We start from the raw sequence: 11,880 nt of genomic DNA, 5'->3' as shown, positions 1-11,880 counted from the left end.
TAAAAAAAAAATGTGTTAAGCATTACAAAAATTAAAATATAAAGCAACTGAGAAATATCAAATCCCACATCACTGGAACAATCAAGAAGTAACTCTGTGAACACACCCAGGGCCCAAGCATAGAACCAGGACTTTTAGGCCCTTCAAAATAGTCTTGGGCATCCTAGTTGTTTATGAAACTCTGAGAATCTGTTTGAGTTGTACTTGTAATGAGCATAAGATATTAGTGAACACAAAATACTGCTATTCTATGTTTTGGGTAAGGAAGTACAGACTCTGTTATACATTTTTACAAAGATTTTTCAGTAAAATATGCTAGTTGCATCTTGTTATGCTTTTAAAATGGATAATTATTGACAATCTAGTACTAACCTAGAACTTGTATTTGGTGAATAAAACCATGTAGATATGCTCCAGATATTGCATCTGGCCACATAGTAAAAACCATGTTATGTACTTTGAGGCTCCTCTATCAACTTGGTAAAGTATCTTGTCAGAGGTTTTTTTTTTAATTCACTATTTTGGATTCTGATTTAAACTCTGCATTTTAAAAAATTAGATTTGAAAAATGCAACCATTTAATGGTCAATTCTGTACATTTGTGTTGGTCAGACATTAACAGGTTTTAAATAATTTTGTATTAAATATTGTCTGCATGCAGAAAGGTACTAGTATTTAAACTAAATAAACTATAAGATCTTAATGTTGAAAATTGTGAATTGAAATTTATTTTTCTTTCTTTTCAGACATACTGCTTTATAGTGACAGAAGCAACTTAAAGAGAATAGAAGAAATAAGATCGGTGAGAAATCATTGGAATATTTACTGTTCATAAAATCATAAGAGAATCTTCCATTCTTTGGATGCCCAAACATTTAAAACAAAAACTTTTGATTTCTTACGCTGTCAAGCTATATTTGATCTGCTCTTGTGATTAATAAGGAGAAGCTAGAAGAAAACAATATGGCTCATATTAGTTTCGCTTTAAAGATTTGCCAGCTGGCACTGGGACTGCTCATAAATTCATTTCAAGCAACATCCATACAAAATAATGAATGTCCACAATTGTGTGTCTGTGAAATAAGACCCTGGTTTACTCCTCAGTCAACCTACAGGGAAGCTCCAACAGTTGACTGCAATGATCTTCGTTTAACAAAAATCCCCAGTAACCTTTTCAGTGATACTCAAGTCCTTCTCTTACAAAGCAACAATATTGCCAAGACCACAGATGAACTCCAGCAACTTTTCAATTTAACAGAATTGGATTTTTCACAAAATAATTTCACTAGCATAAAAGATGTGGGATTATCAAATCTTTCTCAGTTAACTACTTTACACTTGGAGGAAAATCAGATCACAGAGATGACAGACTATTGCCTACAAGACCTGTGCAATCTACAGGAACTTTATATCAACCATAATCAAATCAGTACAATTTCTGCAAATGCATTCTCAGGCTTGAAGAATCTTCTAAGACTTCATCTTAATTCCAATAAATTAAAAGTTATTGATAGTCGTTGGTTTGATTCTACACCTAACTTGGAAATTTTGATGATTGGAGAAAATCCTGTGATTGGAATACTAGATATGAACTTCAAATCACTGTCAAATTTAAGAAGTCTAGTTCTGGCTGGAATGTATCTGACTGATATTCCTGGAAATGCTTTAGTTGGCTTGGATAGTCTTGAAAGTCTCTCATTTTATGATAACAGATTGGCTAAAGTTCCTCAACTTGCACTTGAGAAAGTCCCAAATTTAAAATTTTTAGATCTTAACAAAAACCCAATCCATAAAATTCAAGAAGGAGATTTCAGAAACATGCTTCGGTTGAAAGAACTTGGGATCAACAACATGGGAGAGCTGGTGTCTGTTGATAGGTATGCACTAGACAATCTTCCTGAACTTACAAAGCTTGAAGCAACCAATAACCCAAAGTTATCTTACATACATCGTTTAGCATTTCGGAATGTTCCTGCTTTGGAAAGCTTGATGCTTAATAATAATGCCTTGAATGCGGTCTACCAAAAAACAGTAGAATCCCTTCCAAATTTGCGGGAGATTAGTATTCACAGTAATCCACTCAGGTGTGACTGTGTCATTCACTGGATCAACTCAAACAAGACCAATATTCGTTTCATGGAACCCCTATCAATGTTTTGTGCTACGCCACCAGAATACAGAGGACAACAAGTAAAGGAGGTATTAGTACAGGATTCCAGTGAACAGTGTCTTCCAATGATTTCACATGATACTTTTCCAAACCATTTGAATTTGGACATTGGCATGACTGTCTTTTTGGATTGTCGGGCTATGGCAGAACCTGAGCCTGAGATTTATTGGGTTACTCCACTTGGGAATAAAATAACTATGGAAACTCTTTCAGACAAATATAAGATTAGTAGTGAAGGCACACTGGAAATATCAAGTATTCAGATGGAGGATTCAGGAAGATACACGTGTGTAGCTCAAAATATAGAAGGTGCAGATACAAGAGTGGCTACTATAAGAGTGAATGGAACACTTCTTGATGGTACTCAGGTGCTGAAAATTTATGTCAAGCAAGCGGAGTCTCATTCCATCCTAGTTTCTTGGAAAGCTAACTCCAATGTTATGACATCTAACTTAAAATGGTCGTCTGCAACTATGAAGATCGATAACCCACACATTACATATACCGCAAGGGTCCCAGTTGATGTGCACGAATACAATCTCACCCATTTGCAACCCTCCACAGATTATGAAGTCTGTCTCACGGTGTCCAATATCCATCAGCAAACTCAGAAGTCTTGTGTAAATGTTACTACAAAAAATGCAGCATTTGCCCTTGATATTACTGACCAAGAAACAAGCACAGCCCTGGCTGCAGTCATGGGATGCATGTTTGCTGTTATTAGTCTTGCCTCTGTTTCTGTATACGTTGCAAAAAGGTTTAAAAGGAAAAACTATCATCATTCATTGAAAAAATATATGCAAAAGACCTCTTCTATTCCCTTGAATGAACTCTATCCTCCACTTATTAATCTCTGGGAAGGTGACTGTGAAAAAGAAAAGGAAGGCTTGGCAGAAACCAAGCCAACTCAAGTGGACACATCCAGAAGCTATTATATGTGGTAACTCAGATGATATTTTGCTTCTGGTAGTAAGGAGCACAAAGACTTTTTTGCTTTATTCTGCAAAAGTGACAAGTTTGAAGACTTTTGTATTTTCTGACTTTGCTAGTTTTGTGGCAGAGTGGTGAGGACAGGTGGATATTTCAATTTTTTTTAGTATAGCGTATCGCAATTGTTTTCACACAAAAATGGCAGCTTCACCTAGCTTCCAATTTTTTTAGTTGTGCTTAATTTAACCAAGTTGATCTAACTATTCAAAAAATTAAAGGCTGGGATTGTCCTTTGATTTTTCAAGTCGCTTGATCCCCTTTCTTCTGAAGCCATCAACAGGAAGTACAGTATCCTACAAAATCTTAATGATTCCAACTTGAAAATACATTAAACCAGCTTTGTCATAATCTGGTCTAAGGACTCTTTCAAACTTGAGATAAGATGACAAGATTTTGAACAATTTTAGTTGGCTGTACTGTAATGTTGTATCAACTGATTTGAATGTTTTTGACTATGAACAATTCATTTTTTTTCTTTTTTAATAGTTGAAGAAACTTAGGTAAAGCTAACAAAACAATTAAAATATGTACACTTTTTCAATGTAACAAACTAAATGTTAATTATCTTTTATTATATTTAGTAGAAACTTTAAATAATGTAGTTTTTTTCTGTGTAATCCACCAACACCTGGCATAGAATGAAGATGAGAGTACAATAAATTATAGTTTTGTTGTTTGTTTTTTAGAAGAGTTGCAATAATGTATCCTTAAGTTGCATCACCAGTTTTATTGGGTGATTTATGTTTTGACATAAAATATATTCAATCTTCTATAAAATGATACCTCTCTAAGGTCAAATTAGATTCATTATTTTTTTAAAAAAAATCCCTTATCTATAAATTTATTCACACCATTTATATATTAAAGGTAGAAATATTGATGGTCATCAGAAATATGTCTGCTGAAGAAAATGTGTAGCTTTTATATCAACTTCATAATAGTTGTCCTTACAGAAAGACATTTTTGCTTACTTTCTAAAACATATGAAACATGAAATACCATAGGAGAAGTAACCATTGTCATTAAGGTAAGTTAAAAAGAGAATTGGATCCACCTGTATTTTTTAGCACTGCAGTCTTAAGTATATTTTTTTAAGCCACACGCTCATTGATATCCACAGCAAATGTGGTCAACTCTTAGTTCTTCCTTAGGTTGCTCATGAATTAATTGCTCCCAATAAGGATATTAAAGAACTTACTTATTTTTTATTCTTTCTTTGTGAGAATTGACTATTTTACTTCTGCTTTTTGTTCTTCAGCCAATTACTATAAGTGATCTGTTTTCTTACTCTAGAACTGCTGCAAGAAATTTTGATGAGTCTTTGGAAAGCTGAGCTTTTTGAAAGTCCAGTTAAAGAGCTCCTACTTTAACATGACTTTTAAAAACTATCTATATTGTTATTAAAGTCAAATGAAAAGACAGGAAGGAGGTTCTGAGTCAAGTCCAGTCAAGTTTCCTCTGTCCATAGTCCAAAATTTATATTATTTTTAAGCAGCTGCCCTTTTCAATATTTATTATGAAACAGCCATATAAATCATGGGGGTTCTGAATTATTTTTGAGTTCCATAATCATAGTTGCATTAGCAAAATTAGATGTTGAAAGTCTATACCCATCCAGCTCTTGCTTATTTATAATTCCTAACATTTTTACAAAGCTCCAATAGCTGGAAGATGTAATTGAGCAACATCTACAGTAGTGGGGGAAAAAATTGTGTTGTTTCAGACCTGGAACAAATCATGTTCTTCAAGATCTGCTAAAACCTTTCAGATCAGGTGCAACACAGCTGAAATAAAATGCAGAGCATTTTGATTACTTCCAGACTTTCCATAAAACAAAATTAGGAGTTATTCTGGAATAATTTTATGGGGCAAGTAGGACATGGTTGATGTGCTTTGCCCTTACTCCCCATAGCATTTCCCAGTATATGAACAGTGCATATTTTCTCATTATGTGCTGCACTCATTCATGTTCACTGGCCCCAATTTGCCTAGGTTCAGTCCTGTATGTGGAAAAAAAACAGATTTGTGCAACTGTGACATGGAATAAATGGAATAGGTGTCCACCTGTCCTTTTATGGAACCAAAGAATAACGACCCTGACCTATGCAGGTGAAAATGTGTCTGGATTCTTAAAACAAATTGTGTGGACAGAAACAATTATTTTGTGATTTGCTAATTCAACAGGACTATTTCTTACATATATAAATAAAAGTTTGAGTCCTTTTTGTAGTAGAACCACCCTATGACCCTATGGTATCGTATGGTTAGATTGGGTCTTTTTGGCAAAAATAATAAAACTCTGTGGCAGCAGCATTGATATTAGCCTTCTGCACTCTGAAGTCCATTTTTTCATTCTTTGAGAAGATAACCTCCATCTACTGCAGATTTTATGCTGTCACTTAACAAGTGACTGTGGTTAATACCCTATGTATCTTTTGTTTCAGATTGTTTTCCTTTTTAATCTTTCAACTTATTTATTTGGAAGTGCTTTTCCTTGGGGACCCTAGCCATGGATGAATATGTCAATGTGATTCAGATCAAGCACAAGCTACACAGCCAGAGGAGTTTGACTTTAACCTTCAATATAATCTACCTTGCTGCATTTTTTGCTTTAAATGAATGACAGTTATTTCCCACAATGCCATTCAAATGTATTTTACAGAGTGTGACTAGCTAAGCAAGATTAGGCCAAATGTTTCATTTTTTTTACACTTTTTGTTCTGAATGTTCTTAAGCCAATTAAAATCTAATTTTCCCCTTTGTAAAAACAAATGAACACTGACACAAGAGTGTCACAAATGACAGTTGAATGCTGAACAATAAGTTGAAGATTGAGTTACACAGTATGACTACTGGCTGTTAAATACTGCTTTGAGAAATAATGTTATGTGCTGCATAAAAAAACATGCAAATATTTTGCCTCAGTTTAGATCTAATTCAGGAAATAGTCAGCTCAAAGTTACAAATAGTAAGCAAAGCTTTAGCTGATTTCTGACCCATCCCAAGCAATCATCCAGTACAACTTTGATTATACTTCCCATCAGTGAGTGGATTAAACCCATCAGGTCCTGAGAACTAAGAATAACGTGGAGTTATTTAAGAGGAGTTTTCTTTATTATTCTTCACCTACAGACATAATCTTTCCAGACTAAAGCAACTATTTGTAGTATATCTAGGGAGGAGTCATTGTAACCCTCTACCTACCAGTCAAACTGACCACACTTTCCATTCTCTGTTGCCTCTTTGCTCTCTGGAAAACAGCCCCTATCTTCTGAGAATCCCAACAATATTCCACTGCAAAACCCCTTTGAGAGCAGATGGTTAATGAATTTGATCTTTACTGCACACAACTAAGTGATAACAAACATTTTAAATTACTACACACTATTCCTCTCACCATAAAGGAACATGCCTGCAGCATTTCATGGTAATCCAGTGATTTAAATCCATATTGTCTGAACCAAATGTTACCTCAAGATACCTGCCAGATAGAGTAATTAAAATAAACTTTAATTCTGTTAATTCTCCTACTTCCCTAAACATGTGAAATTCAAAATAATGATAGGTGCTGGTCTCTGCACATACTGCTCCCAGCTTTAATAATGTATTAACTGCCTAATCATACTGGCAGTTTACAACACATACATTACATAGAAGCAAACATGAAAATTTTCTCCACACAAATCCAAAATTCACCCACCATCAAATACACTGCAGTAGTGTACTGTCATGGGTGCTCTCTGAAATACTGTACGGGAGGCTTCATCTGAACTTATGCAGACAAGGTGTTCTGTAGGATACATTGCATGACAGCCAACATGCTGTCACACAATGTCAATTGGGAACATAAAACACAAAAGCTTCTTTGACTTGTACTTGGCAATAACAGTCAATGAATGGCTGGCCTTAAAAATCTAAATTGAAATAAATCAACACCACTGCCACAAGCACACAACTAGAGTTATATCAAGGTTTCCTCATCTTTAAATGAGTTGGTGCATTATGCACCAATTACAGCTTCTGGATACTTTTCAAAGGTAGGCTCATGGTGAGGTGATGAGGGTGTGGATAACTGTTGCCAGGGTGTCATGTTCCAGGAAAGACTGCAATGGCACACCAACTGATCTGAGCAAAGCCCCCTTCCTTGCCTATCTAGCAATAGACAAGAAGCAAAGCTTTAGGATGCTGGACTTTGCTCTTCACATTCAGCAAACTGTTAGGCAAACATTTGAACAGCAGAATCTATAACAGCTTAGGGCAATTTAGTTTCCTCCAGATAAATACAAAGAAAGTTACGGTAGTAAAATCTGGGTAAAAGTAGAAAAATCCATGATGTAATCCCAAAAAAAGGTTGTATTGGTTCCTGCATGTATTTCCATTGTTCCCACTGTCTTCTTTTATGCCTTTGACCTATGCTGAGAATAACTCTAAATATTTCTGTCCAGATATTTTTATGACTCTTTACTATTCTACATTATATTATACCATCTATGTGATAAATGTATGGACTTAATCTAGGGAGAACAGGTAGTGAAGTTCTGCCCACTAGTATCCATTGATTGTGACTAATGGAGAAATTGATTTTGACACAAATATTGAATGTGTATGTTACAGGTCAGGCAGCAAAGAAAACTACATTTTTAGCATCTCTTTCCAAGTTAATTCTGGATTAACTTGGGTGATAAAAAGATATCTGAGCACATAACATTGATTGTTCTCTGGGACTAAATGGACATATATTTACGCACAATTTTTCCTGTTTTCTCTCTAGCCATTCATATTTTAGAAATAAAATATTCCTGCTTCTTACATAGAATACTATGCAATTTCTACTGGATTAATTCAATAAAAAGCACCCTATAAACATGATACTATTATTATTTATTTCACTTTTACATTTGTCAAAACATTTATTCATCAGGAATGTGTTCAAAGGTTTCTGTGGGTCATTTCTGATTTAATTTGCACATTCACACATCCAAATCAAAGCAAACAACACCTCTTAGTTCAGCTAGCAAAAAATAATAGCTTGATTTTTAGCTATTAAACTTCAGCAAAACATCAAAAAAATTAACTGGCAAAAATGGGACAAAAATTTAGCAAAATCAGAAGAACTGAATAAGCAAGCAATAAAATAGTAGAAGTGTTAATAACAGGGTTCTATGTCTGTCTGTCTCTATCACCTATATGTCTATCATCTATCTATCTAGAATCCATTCTGCATCAAAAAGGGAACAATTTGGTGAGCAGAAATTATGTGTCCAATAGAAGGCAACTAAAAGGGTGCTCTGGGCAGATAAAATTGTCACATCTTGACTGATGCTACTTATGTTCAATCAATATAGTGGTGTTGCAACAACAATGCTAAGGATTAAAAGTGGAATACACTGAAATTCATTTTTATCTCTGTCCTCCACAACAGATTATAATTTTAGCTTTCTAAACAACAATTTCTGAAATGCTGCAGGGCTTTATGATCTTTATGGTCTGATTTTTAGATCATAACTCACAGTGTAAACATCTCCAGTATTTTAACCTTTCATTTTACACTTCATTTCTGTTCTAAAGTTAACTTCGTAGCAGAAACCTGAATAGATTTTCAGGCACTTCAGTTCCAATTTGAGCTGTCCGGAGGGAAGCTATAACTTTATTGAAAAACAACATTTAATTTCCTACAACAATAGAAGAAAAGATAAAACAAGAGTTCAGTTAGCACAGTATTTGGTCATTCTGCATCAGATTGGAAAAATACAACTCTTATCCACAACTTCACATACCATAAGCTTAAACTGTCAATTTGCTCAGAAAAAAGAAAATGCCACATAAGGTCTGATCTGTATTTATTCTCATCCTCTCTCTCTCTCTCTCCCTGTCCCTCTCTCACACAAATATCAGCAATAGATATTTATCCACCAGATAATAAAAGAAAGCAAGCTAAGCACTGTACCACAATTATTATTTATTTTTATCTGTTATTTATGGACCTTACATGTTATTGCATTTGTTACTGAATAAACAATTCCTATACTTTTTATAAATGGTTGAAAATACACAAATTGGTAACAAAATGGTATAAATCAAAATTTAACAGCAGAGATCAGTAAAATAACTATTTTTGTATCCTGCCTTTATTATTTTTACAAACAACCCAAGGCTGTGAACATATGCAGTGCATCTTCTTTCTCCTATTTCAACCAATTCCTAGATTATGAGAAGGACCATTTCACAATATTATTGTGTCATAGTATCTGCTGAAAAAGTCATTTAATGACCTTTCTAAAACTAACAGATCACAGGTTTTACTGTATGGTTCTTGCTGTGCCAAGGGGCTGGGGGATGTGCAAGCAGTGAAAAGATCCCTCTCCAAGGCCCTTGCTGATGTCATTTCCTAAGGATCTGGAGGGATCCTCTTCTCTCTGTTCTTTCAAATAGTCAGAAATGTTGGGAGAAGCTGATCCTGAAGATACTCCAATCCTGAGTCAATTTGCTGGCTGCAATTCTTTGCATTGTATTTCTGCTCCTTGGAAGATCTGATTCTATCCTCAGAAGCCCTCGTGTGGATAAATTGTCTGATTATTTAGCAAACAAACAACTGTTAAGGTTTACTTTCACAACGGGTCTCAATAAGAGTTGACTAATCATGTGAAGTTTTCAAAATATGTTTGTGAATACAAAAACTTTCTGCATTATCACAAAAAACAGATACACAATATCCATGGAAAATTTTGCAGTGGAGACATTCATCCTATAGATAGAAGTTCATACTTCTATATTCATAGATGTTCATAAGTATCCATGGTAATTATAGGTTCTGAGTAGCCTAACAAAATATCATGTGTATACTATACACACAAATTAAAGAACAAAATTGTGGTGTTCACATCACAAGCTGTGATGCAATAAAAGCTCTACAGGTTAATTTTATTTATTAAAATAAGTCCTTGTCTTCTGTCACGCAAATATATGCAAACAATTTATAGAAATACAATCAATGAGGTAATATTACATTAAAATACAATAGAACAATCATTCAAATAAGAACAATATAATCAATGATTGTATATAAGGTTTGGCACATGTCAGAAATAATTGGGAAGAAATACTTAAACACAGCACTTCTCTACTATTAATTTGGATGCTTTAGAGAATTTCCTTATTCAAGCTCATGCAGTCTTACAAAGAGGGACTTTTTTCAGGGTTCCATAAAGTCTAAAAAATAAATAAATAGTTGAGCTGCAAGTTCCAAATCTTTTTTCCCAAATCATGTTTGAAGAGAACACAGTTCTCATTCATGGGTATCTGCAGAGAAGTGATACGACAAAATCAATATGCAGCCAAATGCCTTCAATTAAAGCCTTGCCTTTTAATTCCACCACAACAGTCATTGTAACTCAGTTACAGTGACATTAAGTGACTGTTGGGAGACCCGAAAGAACAGGTTAGGAATAGATCATGGAGAAAATCTATCTGTGTGGTTGCTAGGAGTCGGAAATGACTTGATGGTGCATAATCAATCAAATACATGGTTGTGACTGCCATCTTGGTTTTTTTTATTTTTTATTTAATAAATTTTTTTATTTATTCACATGCCCCTGGCTCTCATTCTAAATTAAAGTATCAGCACCATTCCAAAATTCAACAAATTTCAACAAGCACTAAACTTCAGTTGAGCTGGCTCATGTTTTATTTCTGCAGAGCACAGTTGATAAAAGATTAAAAACAGGGCATCATGTGAAAAGGTCTCCTACTGAATTCTTTAAGCTGCAAACCTACTTTGACAAGTGATGTCAAGATGCCACATCTGGAAAAATACATATAGAGCTATATTAATATTTCAATGCCTGCAACGGTCTTCCTTCTTGTTTTCAAAAGCCAATCTCTGTAAGAAGAAAAATGTCCAGATTCAGTAATTGAAGCATCATCCTCAATTTTGTCTTGAAGTCTAGAATCATTTGGCCTAGGTCAGGGGTAGGCAACCTTAGCTCTTTTATGCCTCGTGGACTTCAACTCCCAGAATTCCTGAGCCAGCATGGCCTGGCCTAGGCTTTCATTTCCATCAGGGAGGTACAAACATAGACAGCTGTTAATTGTCTGGATTCTAAAATATTCAATTTACATCCCACTCTTTAATTGGTTTTCTTAGAAAGGAGATTGGTGCCTTATTGTCTTTCATGTCACATCCTTTTTGAATTATGGCTGAGAGAATTACAGGTTTGAAGTGGCCATACATCCCTGATTCTTCTATCAGGCATTAGTTCCTTCAGCACAAGAGAGGAAAAGCATGTGGCAGTCAAATCTTCTCTTGTTCAGAGAACTTCAAATAGGCAGAGGGCATTTTTCTTGCCCCATCTGTAGGTGGAAAGCAGACCCCAGATTGGCCTGATACTATTGTAACATCCTCTGGATGTTGAGTTAGAGGTTCCTCAGACCTGAGCCAAAGGTTTGTTGCCGTGCTTTGCAAAGTAATGGCATAATTTACTTTAAATAATTACACGTTTGCAATCCTGTATATTTAAAGGACATAAAATTCATTGTATTTTTTTAAAATCTAATTGTCACCAAGAGGAAATAAAAGAAAGCTTAGACACCATATGCTTAGACACCATAGCAGGTACTTGTACACCACATAGGAACTGGAATGAAATTTTACCTTGAGATAAATGATTTGGGTAAGTAGAAAACCAATAACCTAAGTATATGATTTCTGAGGCAGTAAAGTT

General features: G+C 34.7%; 1 protein-coding gene across 1 annotated transcript; it reads left to right on the top strand.

Moving 5' to 3' along the window:
• Positions 1–963: 963 nt before the first annotated feature.
• Positions 964–3,150, top strand: LRRN1 (leucine rich repeat neuronal 1). The gene has a single exon (XM_015820907.1). It carries the CDS (start codon positions 964–966, stop codon positions 3,112–3,114), a length of 2,151 nt encoding a protein of 716 aa, XP_015676393.1. The 3' UTR covers positions 3,115–3,150.
• The last annotated feature ends 8,730 nt before the right edge of the window (positions 3,151–11,880 follow it).

Source organism: Protobothrops mucrosquamatus, unplaced genomic scaffold (assembly GCF_001527695.2).
Source record: "Protobothrops mucrosquamatus isolate PMUCROS unplaced genomic scaffold, P.Mucros_1.0 scaffold1211, whole genome shotgun sequence".
Classification (NCBI taxonomy): Eukaryota; Metazoa; Chordata; class Lepidosauria; order Squamata; family Viperidae; genus Protobothrops; species Protobothrops mucrosquamatus.
This window is presented reverse-complemented; position numbering and strand designations above follow the sequence as displayed.

Coding starts and splice junctions, on each gene's coding strand:
- LRRN1 (XM_015820907.1), top strand. CDS start 964: ATGGCTCATATTAGTTTCGCTTTAAAGATTTGCCAGCTGGCACTGGGA.